Below are 19,928 nucleotides of genomic sequence, written 5' to 3' on the forward strand. Positions count from 1 at the left end.
GCAGCACCAGAAAAATGTCCTCGTGTCAAATGTAACAACTTACACTATCCTTAAAACTTGGGAAAAGATAGAATATTTGAAAAATGGTTTATAACACTTGCTAGTTTTGGCAATTAGTTTTAAATTTTTATGAGGATTTTTTTTAAATAGTTTTAAGTTTTTGTAAATGCAGGTTTGCGTCGCCTTTGCACCGCGCTAAAAGGTAAAAATGGAGCAATCCGGGAGCACCTAATTCACTAAACACGCGCAGATGGGGAAATCCGTCACTAAGTGCACGGCCAACCAGATTGGGCCATGGTGCGCCGGTGTTATTTGCGCTTATGTAAATTAGGTAATTGCAGACATTTGACGCAAAATATGTCCACCCCAATGCAAATAAGACTCATTGATATGCAGGGTCTAATTCACTAACGCCAGCGCAAATAGCCACACAGAGTTTGCATGACGCAATAACGTTTTTGGAAAGCATGTATTAACCTGCCGCAACCTCGATCCCCGGATCATGACAGCAGTGCATGGCACGGTGCACCGTCGCTCTCTGGCTGTTCACACAGAGAGGAGAGAGAGAGTGAGAGAGAGAGAGAGAGAGAGAGAGAGAGAGAGAGAGAGAGAGAGAGAGAGAGAGAGAGAGAGAGAGAGAGAGAGAGAGAGAGAGAGAGAGGGGGGGGGGGGGGGAGGGGGTAAGCGGACATTCCGTTTAGGACAACGTAACCCGGGCTGATCGCCAATGGCAGGGAGGCATTTTTCGATCATTCTTACGTGCCAGATGCATACTGTACGACCACGCCAACCTCTGAAAATATATTTCTAAAAAACAATCGCACCAATAATTTGTACTTTATGAATGAATGACATCGCCGTCGTCCTCTCTGCTCTGTACAGCTTAATGGCGCTATAAACGCTTAGTCTCGGTCCAACCTCGCTTTCTGATAATGTCATCTTTCTCGCAACTGTTACTATAACAACCATGTTCTTGGCGCAAATCCATTCCCATGTGTGGTAAATCAGGTGCAAATTTGCTCCAAGCTGTCAGTTTTGTGGGCGTGTTTGCGCCGTTATATGATTAGAGCAATATCCTTAGTGAATAGGTGGGTAACTGGGCGCAGACTGCGGGTGAAGTTGTGGTGCAATATTTCGTGCTATTACCGGACACGGCGCTTTCTTAGTGAATATACCCCACAATATGAATTTCACCTAAATAAAACCGTGAAAGTGGTGTTGGTCCTACTTTGCAGCGACACAAGCTTTCACTCATTTTTGTGTCAGTGGTTTACCCTGGTTGAAGATTGGGGTGGGGGGGAATTAGCATACAGTGTGCATATGAACAAGTAGCGGAAGACCTGACAGAGTAATACTGACAGGAAATTACAAGGACCATGAGGTTTAAGTGTGCTTTCAAACGAAAACGTTACGAAAACTGTACAGCAGGGTCCTCCAAGCTTTTTCAAACTGAAAGCAACTCATGTAATCTTGATATGCAATTAAGTGCACTTATATGAATGATTTCTCACAATAATTATTAACAATGCTTTAATAGGTTATAGGAAACATAAATATAATATCTCTCATTTATGTTTTCAAACGATCACTTATTCCTAGGAAATCACAATTACCATAACTGGTGAGCTATTTCTAAAACAAACCCACGACAACCTATGTGGTCAACAACATGGCGATCCCTGCTGTAGAGGCAGAGCATGTGGGGGCTAGTTAGCACAGCAATGAGGCTAAAACAGGGCAATTGGTGGTCAAGAGGAATGAAAACATTCTGGGAAGCTTACAAATTGGAGGAACAGGTCTGCGAGAGGTCAATCATTTCCAGGGGGATAAAGTGGAGCTCCGTCTTGTTAGGATCGATTTGAGAAAGTGCGTATAGACCCAGTCAGTTGTGAGACAAGTTGAGGTCTACCTTCATTTCTTCTCCTTTCTCAGATGAGAGTAAGGAGTGGCAGCTGATTGTCATCGGTACAGACATGATGGGAGAAATCATGCAAAGGGAATTCGGTGTGAAAAGGAACGAGCAATGGCTCTTTCACTGACTCACAAGGGACACCACTTAAGCCTGAGTAAGAGGGGTCGGATAAATAAGAGTCAGATAACGCAATTGCAGTCAGATGAGGAAGACCGAATAATTTGGTGGCTCCAAGTGCAGGAGTCGTATACTGTTCAACTTTGTCACTTTTGCACACCTTTTGAATTAAGTCATCTCGATTCATTTTTTTCCAAGTAAATAATGTGCAATGCACTAATTTATGTCATTGTTTTTGTTAAGTCACAATTTTATCATTAACTCATTGCTTCCAAAAACGTATAAATACGTTCCATTCTAAATATTACCATGCTCCCAAAGACGTATTTATACGTAGTTTTTTTTATTTATTTTTTTTTTTATTTATTTTTTTTTTATTTTAGAACATACAGAAGAAGGCTTTGATGCAGCCTTTGAACTGAAGAGCAGGGTAGTGGCAATGGTAATTATGCCAAAAACGGCCAGCAGGTGGCAGCAGAGTGACATGAACCAGGGCCATGTTGCAACAAGCCGTTTTCCCCACAGTTTTAAACAGATTTGTGAATAGTGATGAAACTTAGCTATATTCTAATGCTAATTGATGCGAAACGGAAATGGATAGGAACATACTTTTTTTTTTTCCTGATGAAAGAAGAGACTCTAATCTTTCTTTTGGTAGGTTCCATGTTTTTATAGCAAAAGAACACAATATTCTGTGGGCATTGCAAAATCAGTCAAAAATCCAATAAAACAGTCAGGAAAGTTTATTTGAGCAATCTGTCTCGTTTCAGCATCCTCACGCCTCCCTGTTTGCGCTCTTCAGAGGTCAGTGATTGATTAAAATGTTGAGAAGTTGAGGTTAATCAACTGCTGACTCTCAGGGTGATACCGTCTTTCACGGTCTGTTCTGATCGATATGCATGAGCACCGGCACAGAGGTGAAATCCACTGAAGTACGAGTACTTCCTGTGATGTTGAACAATATTTCCCTTTAAAATATATATATATTTCATCAAATTAAAAATATTTTAAGTTGTACGCATTTAAGTGAGACACATTTCTCATTCGCTCATAAAAAGGGTGGACCATTACATCCAGATGATGTCTTCGACCACAGGAACTAATCCATCATACCCTGTTGAGATGCAGTCCGACAAGCTGTCAACATAACTACACATCAAATCTAATACACTCAATCGAGAAGGCGAAATGTTTCCTAGTTCCCTCTCGCTTTCTGTCACTCAACAGCAAAAACATGTTTGGTGCGCCTATCTGAATTGAACAATTAGCAGTAGCCTGTGTCTCAGCAACATCATCACTACTGATCCAATTCTGCTCCCTTGATAGCATTATGTTGTATGTCACAGGTGGCATTTGAAGCAAGCATCCTGATTCCAATGTTTTTTCATCATCTAAATGTATTGTAACTTGATTTGGCTCAATCATGCAAATGATTGCGATCATTAATAATACATTTTTTGCTTGCACCTCTAAAATGTTAAAATTGGGGGCCACTGTGTTAGCCAGGAGCTAACTTGTCTTGTCTATATTGTTTTAATTCATAAATGGTACAGTTAAGAGTGCAAGTCACTTCAAAAAGGGATTTTTCAACTTCACAATAATACAATTATTTTGTAAATATCAATTTTAATAAAAGGTGGATGTAAATGTAAAAAGCATTTCATATTGTGTTGGCCTGCCAAGTGCATGCATGATATTGTGACATGTGGCTATATACAGGAAGTGAATATCAAGCCACTTCCACACATTTGCAGCTAATGTTTAACATCTTGTACTCTTCAGCATTCTTTACACAAGATTTTTGGAGTGTCCATCCATAAATCCATTTTCCATAGCGCTCACCTTTCACTCTCACATTCACGCTGTCACTGACGGAGAACTGAATCTATGCTGCCTGCGCTAAGGTCAGGCGGATGTACCTCGACACACTCAGTGATTGATTTTGGAGTATGTCTGTGGGAATTTTTGTCTATTCATCCAGAAGTACGTTAGAGGTCACTGATGTTGGAGTTGAGAGAAGGCTACCTTGTTCACCGTCAATGTTGTTGTTAAATCCCAAAAGTGTTTCATTGGATTGAGGTCAGGGGGTGAAGTTCTTCAATATCGGAAGCATGAACGCTAGGGGTGGGAATCTCTGACATGAGGCCGATTCGATATGTATCTCGATACACAGGTTGCGATTCGGTTGAATAACGATTATCTTTCAGAACAGAACGGTTCGATACGGTTCGATTAAGTTTGGGAACGATACGATTTTCGATTCGATACGATTCATTTCAATATTCAAAACCTAGTGACATTTGTTGCTTGTATACATTAATCTTAAAACACCACAAATTTTTACAGTATCTACAAATGTGTTAAAAAACAACAACAAAAATGTCTTCTAGATTTTTATATATTGAATCAATTATTTAAATGAACCGCAACAAAGGGCTGGGCGATATGACTGAAAAATGTATCAGTTTAAATATGTATTAGTCTATTGACAGTTATAAATGTTTTTATTTATTTATTTTATTTATTTATTTTTTCAAATTAAGGATCAGGAAAACAAAAGGCTGATAATTCAATTTGAAATATAAATATTTAACCTTTAAAAAGACACCAACACAATTAAACAGAATATGTGCACAGTGTGAAGTATTTCAGAAACGTAAATTTAAGACATGAAATAAATCTATCGTCCAGCCAAAAGAAATATGAAGCCACCTTATGGAACAATAAATCTATCAAACACATTTTAACCACTTAATATATCCAAAAATATTTCCAAAAGTGCCCTTCCCTTTTTATCAACAATTTTTGCTTTTCTTTTGCCATCACATTCATTTTTGGTCAATGTATGACATCTTTTTTTTTTTATAAATCTGAGACACGATGATGACCACGGAATCATTACTATTCATGTTTTTGTTTTGTTTTTTGGGCTGTCGTTCATTTTGAGTTTATGCAACTACAGCAGGGGTGGCCAAGTTTACACGCTTGTTTACATGAGAGCATGTGACGTCCCACCAGCGGAGAGTAGCGAGTCGGGATTTAGTGTTAAAAAAAAAGTTTTTTTAAATGCCTTTTGTGTACTCTAATGTATATGATGTAATGTAAATGATGTAATATTTTGACCTTCGGACATATGCTTTTTTAATTACCGGTAGTCGTACAATGTACGTATGTCTCAACGCTACACTAACTAATATTACTATAGTAGTGTAGCCTTAACTATTGTACAACTACCCAGCCTACACAATTAGTATGCACCAAACCGTCTCAAATTTTATTTGATGAATTTCATTAAATTATAAATATTTTCAGAGGCAATTGTTTGGATGTTTGCTAACTAAGTAAAGTTAACTTTAGCTCATATCAGTCAGTTTTATTACCTGCAAATGTTTCTTTAAATAAGAAGTTGAGTACTTGCATGATGACAGCAATTTCACAGCTGGAAGACTCAATTACACTACACGGTAATTGTGTTCCCCTGCTTCATATACAACCCGGTAAATTATGCATGGTTTTGTTTGTTTGTTTGTTTGTTTGTTTGTTTTTGTAGCTAAGACCATGTTATTATCGCTTGGTGCTGTGAGCCTAAATGTCTGGCTCATTCTCATGCTATCTCTAAAGCAATATCTAAGATGTAATATAAAAATGCAATAAACTTACAATCCTCTAAAAATCCCCTTTTTTTCTAAATGTAGAAAAATGTCAACTCTAGCGGAATCCTTTCCTAATTAAGTAATGCCGTATTCTGTTACTCCCCAAGTCTAAAGATTAACAGCTTGCCACCGTTGTTGATGATAAATTGTCCTCATAGTGTATATTATAACTCGTGCAACATATGAGTAAGCATGTCTTTGTTGAGTTTCAAAAATACTTGAATTTCAGTTCTCCTATGCTGCTGAGATGAAGCTTTTCCCCAGCAGGATCAGGCAGTCCGTGGAGTTTATGTCTTGGTCAGCGAGCTGTCCCTTGGGTTACACCGCTGGGAGCATGAATCAACATCGGCTCTGTTTATTTGAGCCTTAGGTCACTTGACTCCGTTTAGCAGTAATCCTGGTGATGATGTCTCAACACACACACTCACGCTCCCAGATACATAAATATACGCCACGGCTCTCAACGGGGGGAGGGAAAAAGGCATAAAGTTAGCCCTTATCAGGAGAACGATGACAACCAGCTGTTGCTGGCCTGGATTTGTGTTTGTATAGGCAGACGCCGGGCCACCATGCATGCTAACACGTTTTCTTTCATGATTTGTGGTTGACCTTCAGGTTGTCTATTTGACCAGTTTTCTCATTGGGTATCATTTGGTTTTAAGCATTTTAGGGTATTTAATTGCATACAGTCAGTGCATATCAATTTGTGTTGAAACATCATGAGCTGTCCTTTGAGTATCATTGCAACAGATGTTCTGGAGCTCTGCAGGAGCATGAGGATTGATATATGCTGTATTATCGAAGGAGAACCAAATCAGAGTGGTGCGATATGTTGAGTTGTAACAAAACGTTGCTCATGTCTCTGGAGGACAGAAGATAATTGGAAAGAAATGAGTGCTGTCGCAGTGCTGCTGCAGACTAAATACTGATTTGTTGAGCTTTATGAGGACACTGATGTGCGAGTTACACTTCTATTTAACTTAAAAAATATAACATGATAGTCTAGACATGCAATCTGCATGTGTCATTTGTAATAGGGGTGTTAAAAAAAAATCGATTCGGCAATATATCGCAATACTACAGCAATTCTCGAATCGATTCAATAGGCAGCCGAATCGATTTTTTAACATCCATTTTTGATGGAAAAATATTCAACAAAACGTCTAATTTTCACACCTTAAGCATGGAAGAATGTTATATTAATGGAACATTAATTTTATTTCCACTTTCATTGCATTTCTTGTACTGTTTATATGGAAACATTTTAGTCTTATCGTTGACTTCTTTTGTTTGGAATAAACACGCAGGGATGCAAGAGCTTGCATCACAGACAAATGTAACAATTTGGCCAAACATATCGTTACAATAGACTTTTTATTTGACCCACCCTCTTTATGCAGAAGTGACGTCATGTGCACATTGTGTATGTGAAGAAGGGTGTGTGCGGTTTCATTTTCCGCCCACAGGTGGCAGTAGTGGTTCGAACATACATATACATACACAAACATACATCTTATTGCAGGAATAAAATTGTCTATTTTTGTTGCGGACTTGTGGCAGCCTATTTGCTGACATGCGCCATAAATGTCAAATAGTCTGACTTTTGGAAGTGACATTTGATTAAAATTTTATTAAAATTCCACTCTGATACGCATCACAACTCATACAAGTTTGTACACCATAATTGCATATTTGAATATCTCGACATCCAAAACATCATTTTCGTCTTTTAAATATGGGTAGATCTCCTGCCAAATTTTAACTATTCTATCCTGTGACAGGTATGGAGAATCATAACGACTCACCTGAATCTTGGGAACTCTCCTGTAATTCATGAGTGGGTGTCATGTAGATTAATAATGATTGTATTGTGGTGTGTTGTCCTCTGTTAAAAAGTGTGAAGATGACATGCAGTGTCTACCACTCGCCTCTCATGTGTGTTTTTCTATTTGACATGCAGTGTGGAGCTCCGCAGTAATTAATAACAAGCGGCTAAATGGTGTGGTGTGATCTTACATTGTAATGAGAAGGCAGTGGTGTGCAAGAATGCATGACAATCAGCACAGAACATAGAAAGTATGGAGGATATACAGGCGACACTCAGGCCACACTGGCCAGAAAGGAATTGCTCATTTTCATACCTCCATGCATGATCTATTGTGGATTTTCCTTACAATTGTTCTGCAATGGTTGCATTGATAACAGATTATCTCAGACAGATCATCCCTCCAAAAGGAAGCTGCCATGTTCAGCTTGGCCTCATATATAGTTAAAAGCTCTGCACGTAGTGAACGTTAATTTATGGGTGGTTATTTGTGATCAAAAGCAACACAGTAAATGGTACAATAAACCCTGTAAAATATTTTGCTAGAGAGTTTTCCAACCGAATAAAAACCCAATTTGGCTGAGTTTCATATTTATTCAAAGGCAACTTTGAGAATAGTTTTGTGAGGGAAGTGGTGAATAGTATTTATAACTGAAGCCTATCTGAGCAGATTTGGTCAAGAAGCGGAGGTGCACCCTGCAGTAAACTTAGAATAATAAGTGAGTTTCCCCTCAATATTATAATAAATTACTAAAAAGAAAAAGACATTTAGTATTTTTTCCCCCATTGGCGCAGCCGCTCTGACAGGCTTTTTGACTCATCCTTACAGTCTATCAGCCATCTGGGGAAGATCAAGATGTCTTATTACTTTTATTACTCATGAGCTCAATCTCTTGATACAGTCTCATACAAAGTATTTCTTCATGTACAAATTATTTCTTTATGTGACCCGCATGTGATGTTTTGCATATTGAAATGTCCCCAAATGAGATATAATTTAAATTCTAATATACTATTCTATTCCTAAATGGAGCATATTTTGCAGTCCCACTTGTTCTGACTGTGTTTTGGGGTCAATCAGGGAGCCATTGAATTGTCATCTTGTATTATGTTGACCCCTTTTGATGGTGCAGTTACTATTTGAGTTATTAGTCGTATTTTGTCTAGTCATGTTTATTTTGTAGTTGCTATACAGTTGCTATGTCCGTTATGATGACAATATTTGATTATGTTTTCGCCATTTTTAGTTTGTCTAGTCTTATGCAAATGTCCTTTATGATAAGAATGTCAGTTGCTATGCTATTATTCACTTTTAGTTTGTCTAGTCATTCTTATTTTGTCATATAGACTTTTATTCTGTCAAATAGAATTGCGCAATGCCCTAGCAAGAGTTATTGAATGACACATTTGTCAGTATGTATGTTGAGGTTTCTTGCATGCAAGCTGTCTTCCATGTGTGATGAATCCAAACCTGAACGCTCTCTGACGTTACTTTGTATTTTTGTATATGAAGACTTTGTATTTCCTAACTTCCGTGGCTTGCCTTCCTATGCGTCCAAAATCCTCACCTCACTGACCACCACCCGTTATAGACGTCTAGTAGTTGGTCTTTTTTACGACACATGAGATACTCATTAATTCATTAATTTTTTTTATGTGTTTGTCCTCTAAAATGGTTTCTTGCCTAATTATATGGAGGCATTAAGCATGAGGATGGAGGTTAAGGTGTCTATATGGCAGACATGTCTCACTGTCCTTAACCTTGTCATCACATCATCCGAAGATTGCTGCCATCATGCATTATTAACTGAATGCATCTGCTGTACTGGGTACTCAATGCAGGGTTGTATTACTAGAAGCTGCTCAAAAACGGTGATCCACGCAATCTGTAATAATAGTTACATTTTCTGACCTTACAGGATGTTTTCTTCACCCCAGAAAGGTAATTCATACCTCATTTCAGCTAAGTGAGAACCATACACACTGTAATTTAAGAAGACATTGAAAATTGTTCCACGAACATCCTCTAGATCAGACATGTGCAAAAGTCTTCAGGCTTTAATCAAAAATTAGGGCTCCAATTCACCTACGACCATACAGTGCAGTATAGCAAATAGATGGATTGGTGCTTCCATTGAAAAATATAGGTCCCTTTCTGTTACATTATGACTGCTCCAGTAGAAAAACCCCAAAAGTCCCATAATGGCATGCTTGGATTAGCATTTAGATTTGGAGTCTTCAGTTAACCAAAAAAAAAAAAAAAAAAGTGTTTTTCGAATGTGGGAGAAACCCAAGTACCCATAGAAATCCTACACAAGTATAGGGAGGGCATGTAAACCCAACACAGTAAGGCTAAAGCACGGAAACCCTGAACCTCAGAACTCTTTCTTGTGTAGATTTCTTCTCTCCATCTCCTCTCACCTTTTCCGCAAGTGTTTTTCACGTTCACTAATCAGACTCTCAGGCTACCAATTTTGTGCCATTGTGAAAAACACTTCTCTTGTATCCATCCATCAGCCAGTTAAATGCTTCATCCACTTCCTCCCCTCCTCCAACTGTTTTCTCTTGCTCTTCTCCTTTTGTACTTGTGTGCACCCACCAACCTATAAATGAATGGTTTCTACATTCTAGGTGTGTCTAAACCCCTCTCTGATTCCGCATCTGTTTCTTTGAATATTTGATCTTTACTTACATTTGTGAGGTGTGTTTTAGGCATGGGCAAGTACCGATATCAGGCATCGGTATCAGGCCTTTACATGGCCTTATTTCAAGGTATCAGTCCTTGTGACAGCAGCCGATACCAGTAACTGCCACCCTCTTGTGGCTGTTTTACGGTCAGGAACTAGAAATGAGAAGAATAAAAGATTACCACAATTTTAAGGGAAAATGCAATCTTGGGGGGCGGCACGGTGATCGAGTGGTTAGCACGTCCGCCTCCCAGTTTTGAGGACTCCGGTTCGAGTCCAGGCTCCGGCCTTCCTGGGTGGAGTTTGCATGTTCTGCCCGTGCCCGCGTGGGTCTTCTCTGGGTACTCCGGTCTCCTCCCACATTTCAGAGACATGCATGGCAGGTTGATTGGGTGCTCCGAATTGTCCCTAGGTGTGTGTGTGGATGGGGTTGTTCTTCTTTGTGTGCCCTGCAATTGGCCGGCAACCAGTCCAGGGTGTCCCCCGCCTACTGCCTGAAGCCAGCTGGAATAGGCTCCAGCACCCCTGCGACCTTTGTGAGGAGCAAGCGGTTAAGAAAATGGATGGATGGATGCTATCTTGGGATATATAGGTCTTTCTTTAAATTGATCTGTCATTGTTTTGGGGGGAAATTTCATGTATCAAAAGTACTATATCTATCGGTTCTTGCTATCGGCATTGGTATTTACTCAAGAGTTGAGTACTCGTCCTGGTATTGGTGTGAAAAAAATTGGTATTGAATATCCCTAGTATGTTTGCAGAAAATATGCACTGCTGAAGTCTTACGTTCACAAAAGTAAAAGGCAAGGGATCTTGCTACTCACCTGGGTTACATTTTTACTATAAACTCAGTTCTGTTTGTCTGCTGTCAATTCAAAAATGCATTCTGCTACACTTAACCTGTAATTTAAAATACCTGAATTGTAGCCATATTTCTGTCAAAGGGATTTATATCCACTGGGCTGTCAGCTTGAAAAAGAAATAAAAAATCTTTTGCCCTGTAGAAAGAGAGGCCAAGGGAACGATTGGAATGAAAGTAAATTAGACTGCACCGAAGAGTTCAATTGCCAGCTCTATCACTGTTAAGAAATAGTAGCTGTGCGCATGTGTGTGTATGTGTCTGTGAAGGGGTGTGTATGAGTGTGTGCTTGAAATGGCTTATGCTTTTCTTCAAAGACAAATTAAAAATTTCACTTTGGGTCAAAAATTTACATTTGTCAATAGACCATTTACCCTTTGATAGAAAAAAAAAAAGTGTTTCAGAAATTGCAGTATCTGAGTCAAAGAAAGAAAATAATTAAGAGAGATAGTTGAGAAAATAATTGAGTGCTTTGAAAGAGGAAGTCAATCCCCCAATTTTTTGACAACAATATGTTCTATGCAGCCCCACTAGTCTACATATGGTATTCTAGTTGATATTGTGTTAGTGGAATATGAGTTTAGCAGCAAAATCCAGCCGTTTTTATCCATCTCAGGGGGCGGCCATTTTGCCAGTTGCTGTCAACTGATGATGATATAAGTGTTGCTCAGGTCTCAGATAACAATCAATCACAGCTCAGCTTCAGAAAACAGGTGGGCTGCGATTGGTCGCTGCCTGAGCTCTGAGCAACTGTATGTCATCTTCAGTCGACAGCAAGGTTTACTTCCAACTTACTTCCAACAGATTGCATCTCGTGGTGTGATGGCTAGCTTGATGTTTTTTATTGACATTACAAAGTGTGACCAACATCAACACAACGCTATCCCAAACTCAACCGCTAATTTAGGATGCGAAGAAACCGCTAGTTAATTACGCTGTCGTTTTATGGTACGGCACAAATATCCGATGTTAGTGGCCAGCAGCTAGCTGTTAGCATTAGCAACAATTGCACGGCTAGCAACAGTAATGATCTTGACAGCTGTTATGGCTTGCTTTATTTACTTCTTTTTCAATATTCTGGACCTACTTTATAATTCACTCTCCATGTCTAAAGTAAGGGAATGTCTCTTACATTGCACGTTGAGGTATTTTTTATTATTAAAAAAAAAAAATATATATATATATATACATTTGTCTTCATTTATTTTATAAAACACATGTCCATTGAATAAAAAATAAAATAAAAAATAAAAAAAATATTCAACTCAAAATGTTAAATATAGATGTTTAGATTTTAAGAACACAACTTTAAGTCATTAATACCTTATGCATCTGCCTCATCAGGAGTGTCACAAATGGACATTGAGAATGGAAGGCAGTCTACAAGTGCCCATCCACAGCGCCCAGATTTTCTTGCACTTCCTTTGACTGCATGGACTTTCGCGAGTCCTACAATTGGCCAGGAGTTGACTGCATTCCCTCCCACAATACTGCATAACACCCTCTTCGATCTGCACTAGTCTAAAAAATTACCAAAAGAAAGAAAACTCCTCCCTTGCAATGTTAAAGCTGTACAATTGCACATTTTCTTTTTTTTTTATTACTGAGTTTGAATCTGTTGCACAATTAAATAATTATGTTTGCCGCTAAGCAGTCACATGATTACAACTAAAAGAAATTATTGATTTTATGTACTGTAGTGCAAATGTCCACTGTAGTGAAGCGTGTGATGACTCAATGCAAGGTGCAGGACAGAAGAGTTGGAGTGTCTCTCTGACCAATAGCACATGACATGATGCTTGACATCTTTCCATTCTCTGTTTTTCCCTCTTTCCTCCTTCTGTCTATTGCAGATCACATTCTTCATGTTGTTGTCAGCAGTTTGCGTGATGCTCAACCTGGCAGGCTCCATCCTCTCCTGCCAGAATGCTCAGCTGGTCAACTCACTGGAAGAATGTCAGCTGGTAAGACCATATGAGCCACTCCAGAGCCCACTCTCCAACTTCCATGCATCCATCCATTTTCTCGACCATTTGTTTTGTTCAAGGTCAAAAGGAAACTGGAGCCTATCCAACAGACATAGGGTGAGAGGTGTGGTACACTTTGCACTGCTAACCACTCAATCAAACAAGACAGATATACAGGCATAAAACAGATAAGGAAAGAGACTTACAGAGACAATCAACCATTTGCAGCAAAGTTAACATTGACGAACAAATATTGAACTTGATACCTGTTGTCAGTGTTTTGTACGACTTTTGCTCCTTAACAACGCCAAATCCACATTTGAACATGCAGTATGTGCATAACACTTATTAACACAAATGGTGACACACTTTCGATACAGTACACAAAGGAGGGCATCTTGCTTCTTTTTTTTTTTTTTTTTTTTTAATTAATTAATTAATTTATTTTTTTGAATGTACAGTAGCTTATATTTTCCATTCACTAATTCCTCTCAACCCTTTTGACAGCATGGTCTCAAGAAATGGTAATGTACCCTTCACTATGTTAAAGAATGGAAATCGAAATTGCGTATGACCAAACCAAATCAATCAAAACAACACTGGTTAACTGCACTAGATGCTGATTTTCTCCCTACTCCTGTGGACGTCAGCTTACTTCTTTAAGTGGATCCCCAGTGATTCCTCACAAGTCCCAGCCGAAATTTTAATGCATCTCATCTCCTCTCCCCAAATTAATTAACCTATACTTGTTGGGTTCATGTCCTGCTTTCTCTCAATCTGGGACACACTGCAGAGGTGTGCTCGACCGCAATCCCTCCCTGGGTAGCTCCTCATATTTCACAGTGACTCATTTTCTGCACACGTGTAATCCTTTGCGTTTCAATGTAGAACAGCAGTATTCTCCCTCTCCCTCTATTTTACTGCATTTAATTGTCAGACCACTACATGAGTGAATTTTCATGTTCTCCTCCTCTAATCCCAGCTCAAGTTTGACAGCGATGGAGTGTGTGTTTGCTGTGAGCTACAGCAACAGAGTTCAAGCTGTAACAACCTCGGAGAGACGCTGAAACTTAACCCACTGAGGGACTGCAATACCATACGCTTACGTCTCAAGGTGCGTTCAGGGGACCAGTGATGCATCGTTTACGTCCAAAGAGTGGTTTACCAAAAGAAACCTGCATGCTTTCAACAAACTAATGTATTTTCCTCTTAAAGTTCATATGTCCAATGATGTTTCTCATGCAGTAATTGCTCACTGGTAGAACATGGATCATCATTCCTTTAAAGAATGGAATTGCCTCCAATCTTGTGAACTAATTCTGTATCAAAAGGTATCAAATTCGTTCATGTCTCAACTGTCGTGCAAAACATTTCACGCGAGAACATGTGTGTGCTGTTTCCAGCTTCACCAGTTACAGATTAATTAGAGAGCAAGTGAAGAATGGCAACAACATTTTTCTTTCCCCAAGTGACAAACCTCTTAGTCTGTTGGACACTACTCGTATGGCTTGGCTGCAATTGCATGATCTCGGAAGATTATCTTGACGGGACAGTCTGCAGGCATGATATACCACATGCGTCACTGTGCCTTTATTGGGTAACGGCAATCATATCCATTCATTTTACGCCCCTGATTGATTATAAAACATGGATAACCAAATAAAAAGACTCCTCAGAATGAAACATGCTTTTGAAAGGATGAAAGATCAAGTGCATTTATCATAGCGATCATCCCTCATTCAACGAGATATGGGAATTAGGGCAGTAAACCTTTATTAAGAGCCAAAGTAGTCAGAGGTGTTGAGTTATGTCGAACCAGAAGCGGTCATGATCTGCTCCCCTGAGTCTTCGGCCATTCCACATCAACTGTTACTCTGCTCCTGCTCCTAATGATACTGACATATTCTTCCGCAAGTGATGATCCCCTTATGCCGAGTTTAGTCTAGTAGATTTACAGAACGCTGACCGCAGACAACTTTCAAATGTAGCCATTTCAGATGGAACTGGGTCTGTATTTCTTAAGCGGAATGCAGCATTGTAATAACTTAGCTTCCTGTTCCAGGGCAGATTTGTAACATTCCTGTTTAAATCTCTACCTTGATTGACTTGGGACAGGACATCTCAGAGTGCTTAAAGCAAAAGTCAACCTAAAAAAACTTTCTTGACAATAATATGTTCGATGCAGCCCCACTTGTCTAAACATGGTATTCTGGTTAATATTGCATTGGTGGAATATGAGTTATCCATCCATTTTTATCACTATCAGAAGACGGCCATTTTGTCACTTGCTGTTGAGAGAAAATTACATCACAGTAACACAGCAAAATCGCTAAAATCGAGTGTTAAATCTAACACTAGAAAAGTGTTTATATGTGTCCACAACAATGAGTGTAAATCTGAGACTTTTCAAAGTGCTACTTTTTTCACACTTAACTAGTGTTACTCCAACATTGTATCGTGTTAAAAAATCTACACTGGTAAACACTGAGTAGCGTTGAATGCTAGTGTAATTGTTAAAAAAAAAAAAAATAGGACGCACTCAAAACTAGAGATTTCAACTTTCCAGCATTAATATTGCTGTAGCATTGTCAGTTTTTGAGGTACGTCCAGTGTTTTAAGTGGGCCGGAATGCACCAGTACGGAACTCCGGCACTTCTAAAATTTGCCCGTGAGCATTCAGGTAGCCCTACTTTTTAACGTGCAAAGAACATACTGTCAGCGTTTTCCGGTACACTTGGCAATGCATGTTTTGATCCCAAAAAGCTGTTCCGGAGAGTGCCGCTCATCCACGGACTTACATGAGTGATGCGTGGTGCTAGCCCATGCTAGCCGATCAAGACGGGTGTGTACAACCATACCTCTTGAGTTAAGAAAATGAAATTAAAACACTACCATGCTGTCCTAAAGCTTCAAAAAAGACCACGGTCAGACTCTGAGGTGGATTCCCAGGCGGATACGGCACGGTAAATAAAGTGGGCTGCTCATGCTAAAGCGAGAAGTGCAGCCGGCGGCGGCCATCTTGCGTTGCCACACCAACAGTAAGTTGAATACTGTAGTGTACAGTGACTTTTCCGCTGCGGAATTTTTCCCCCCACATTATTTTCTTCCTCTCCAGCGAAAGTACCACCGTGTGTGGCGTACGGTTGTAGCAATAAGTGTGCGAGGAGCTCTAAATGCAGATTTGTAGAATGCAGAAGGTATTTTTCCTACTCAAAGATTGGTCTGCATCATCAGAACCATCAACAACGAGATGGAAGCAAAGCACACGAGAAAAAACAATCGCTGTGAAATATAAACCTAACTTCTGCAAATAAGTTACAATCACCATTCACGATACCGAGATAATACTCTGAATGGTTGATGCAAACAATGAAGTTCGTTCTTTGCTAAGTTCTCGTTATCCCAGGGATCCTGGCTTGAAACACCCACTGCTAAGTGTTTTCGGTGGTAAAAATTGTCCATATATGTATATATATATTGGGGGGTATGTCCATTTATTATATATCATTTTAAATGGAATTAAGTGTATAATTTGAATATATGAATATCTCAATTTTGATTTTTTTTGTGGCACATGAGGACCCGGACCCGTCGCCATGGGCGGGCCTTGGGGGTCCGTGCCCGCCCTGTCAGTCAGCCGTGCCCGCCCTAGCAAGATGACTCACCAACTATTCGTCCTATCAGTCACGTAAACTTGCGCCTTCTGTTTTAAGTAAAGCATGGCGTGCCAGCCAACCACATACCTCCTTTCAAGTTTGGCTGTGATTGACAACTAAGCGAGCCAATGACAATCAGGATCAGGAGGGATGGGGTGGGGTGGGGTGGGGGTGGGGGGGGTGGAGGGGGGGGGCGCGCTCTGCAGACGTGCCTTAGCCAAATCTACTTCCGGGTAGATAGTGCGCATTTGCCAAGACTGAGCAGTGAGCACGTCGTGCCGCTTTAATGGAAGCCACCAAATGCCAAACCTCGATCCAGGATGATACAGTTGACATCAATGGGAATCCTGAGTCCACTGGTTACGTTTACAAGTGAGTGTCAAACTTCTATTTTAATTAGTCAAGCCACACAGCACGGATGAATTGTAGCAATACACAGTATGCTGTTAACAGACCCAAGCAGTCACACATACACAACAACAACTATGGAGCATAAAATTATTTATCACTAAAGCAGTTGCAGTACAATGTGAGTTGAATTCTTTTTTTATTGCCAAGTTTGTTCAAGTTGATGACTGTCACTAAGTTCTAATTAAAAAAACAGCACTTTACACATCCTTTTGGATTGATATTCTGCTTAGTTTTTCACTGAACCCATATGTTGTTTCTGTATATCATCGACATAACTCAACCTTATTTCTAAATCACTTTAAAACAGCCATTGCTGCATACAAAGTGCTGTGCATGGAATAGAAATTAGTCTTTTAGTAGACACAAGTGAAATAAAATAACACAAAATAAAATTAATTAGAGTAAATATAAGTAGATAAGTATACACGCAAATAAAATAAAAAAAAAATAAAAAATCTGTACAAGTATAGAAATAAATTAACACAAAATACAGAAGGCACCATAAAAAAACGTAAAATGATGTGAAGTCTCATGCTGAGTCAACGATCAAAGAATAGAGATGTCTGGCAAAAATGAAAGGAAATTTTGTCCATATCGTACAGCCCTAATCCAACACGCAAATGAAGGCAACTGCTAGCCAATTCAAGATAGAAGGGGCTGGGTCACAGAGTCATTCATTCGGACATAGTTGTTTACAGAAGTGAAGGAGTGGATTTGTTTCAAATGAACTTTTGAGTTGAATAAATGCAAAATGAACTACACATATTTTTTTCACTTTGTCTTTTAGATTTCAGAACGAACTGCCGCTTTTAAGTGACAGAAAATATTTCTGAACACTTTTGTAGTTGTCACAATGCCGCTGTTCAACCTGATGAACATTAGATTTAGGTTGATAAAGTGTGCCCCCCCAAAAAAAGGTAATGCCCCCCCTACAATTTCTTTCTGGAGACGGGTCTGTGAGGACCCGTGCCAGAGCCGGTCACATATAGTTTAAATAATATGTCGTGCACGTTTGAAAAATTTGTGCAAAATCATTCCTCAAAATATTGGTTGAAATTCAAGTTACATGAGGCCATCCTGATTCCTAAGTATGACTTTTATGCCATTTATGGACACTAACATATGCTTAAAATGACCACAGCATGGCATGCAAGAAGGAGGCCAGTTTGTAGCCTTGGTTATATTGAGGAAGGTTACCAATGTCACTCTCAATTTTTCATTTGACTGGTGTGCAGTCCACCCCACCATGGATTAATGTGTATATATGGGTCATTGATCTCTGATCGGTCAAGTGTTTGTTCCAATTATATGTTGTAGGCCCCCCTACACACACGCACACTCAATTCAGCTGCTTTTAAACGTTTGCTGTTATCAGTCCTCTGAAAGACAAATTCTTTTCCTCAAGCCAATTTCCATGCAGGTGGTGTTTCTGTGCTGCCCACCAGGAAATTCATTCATATCATACAGTTATTAAAGGTTTATGTGGTATAAGCTTCGAAGAGAGTACTCCTTAGTCTCCTCGCAGTCGTGCATATTTCCTGGCTTAGAGTACTCTGGTGTCTGTTGATGAGTTGACTTCTCCAATTATATTAGACATATTACATTTGACATTGTACTGTTATTGTAGTCAGGGTTTGAGTTAAAGTTTATGGAGGTTTTTGTTAGAACTCTACAGTGCATAGTTTCCACTGATTTTCAGCTGTTATTTATATGACTCTTAAGGAAGTCTAGCATACTGTAGCATGAATTGAAAGTGTATTTTATCAGAATCTTTAACCTAACCTTTTACATTCTCAGCACTCAACCATTTAAGTTGGTTTTGGATTGACACGTCCTTATTGCTGTTTAGCTACCTTTGCAGTGACAGTATACTGTTCAATTTCTTTAATGTTATATTCTCAATTTGATACCTTATCCTTTTTGATCATCTCGTCGTCTCTTCCCCGTGTTCCCTCTCACAGGAGCTGCTGTTCAGCGTATGTGCCCTTAACGTCATCTCCACCATTGTTTGTGCCCTAGCGACAGCCATGTGCTGCATGCAAATTGTCTCCACTGATGTGCTGCAGATGGTGAGTGTGGACAATTATAAACGGAGGCTTTTTTTGCCGTCAGTGGGAAAATGATCGCTATCGCCTTTGAATTGAATTATACAATGCGATTCCCATTCTCCGTCCCAAGCCTGTCAAGAGACCTTTGAGTTTTTGCAAAAGTCAGCTGAGGACAGCTGCCGAAGGACCTCTGTCCTGTCCTCCTGCAGCAGAATGAAAATGTGCATAGGATTTTTAAAAATGATCTTGTCATTTTTTCCACAGAGGTGCATTATTTTCTGAATTAACCTTTCCTGTCATTTTATGTGGAGCAATACAACTATTAACAACTGCTTAATACCTCTTGCCATGAGGGAAATTAACATGACCAAGCTTCATTTGTTTTTCGCACCAAAAATAGTTATTTCATTTGACTGCACAAATCAAAAGCAGGATCTCTGTCAGTGCCAAAATAATTATAAATAAAAAAAAATTCTGACTTAAATTATATTCCATTAAAAAAAAAAATACTGCATACTACTAAATGTAGCTATAAGGCAGTCTCGTGAAAAGTAGAAAGGCAGACTGGTTGTAGAAAAATTTCCCACTCATGGATCCACAGTTCAAATACTATAGTAGCACCTCAAAGGCAAACGTGTTGAAATTGTACTGCAGCGAGACAGAGCTTGATCAATGAAACAACAGCAGAGTCGCGGAATAAACTTTAATAACTGAGGGAGTTGTTGTGGGGACTTTATGGTTTGAAATAACAAACGGGAGCTTCTACAACGACAGCTTGTCTCTTTTGATGTGT

The 19,928-nt window shown here is 39.3% G+C and overlaps 1 protein-coding gene across 2 annotated transcripts in view; it reads left to right on the forward strand.

The window, feature by feature from the left end:
• fam189a1 (family with sequence similarity 189 member A1) overlaps positions 1 to 19,928 on the forward strand; it is a 76,526-nt gene that overhangs the window by 49,012 nt on the left and 7,586 nt on the right. For both annotated transcript variants that reach the window (XM_077519073.1, XM_077519074.1), the window contains 3 exons: positions 12,907 to 13,017; positions 14,003 to 14,134; positions 19,049 to 19,156. In XM_077519073.1, the coding sequence (XP_077375199.1) occupies positions 12,907 to 13,017; positions 14,003 to 14,134; positions 19,049 to 19,156 (351 nt within the window). The remainder of the gene's footprint in view (positions 1 to 12,906; positions 13,018 to 14,002; positions 14,135 to 19,048; positions 19,157 to 19,928) is intronic.

Source organism: Festucalex cinctus, chromosome 4 (genome assembly GCF_051991245.1).
Source record: "Festucalex cinctus isolate MCC-2025b chromosome 4, RoL_Fcin_1.0, whole genome shotgun sequence".
NCBI classification, from domain to species: Eukaryota; Metazoa; Chordata; class Actinopteri; order Syngnathiformes; family Syngnathidae; genus Festucalex; species Festucalex cinctus.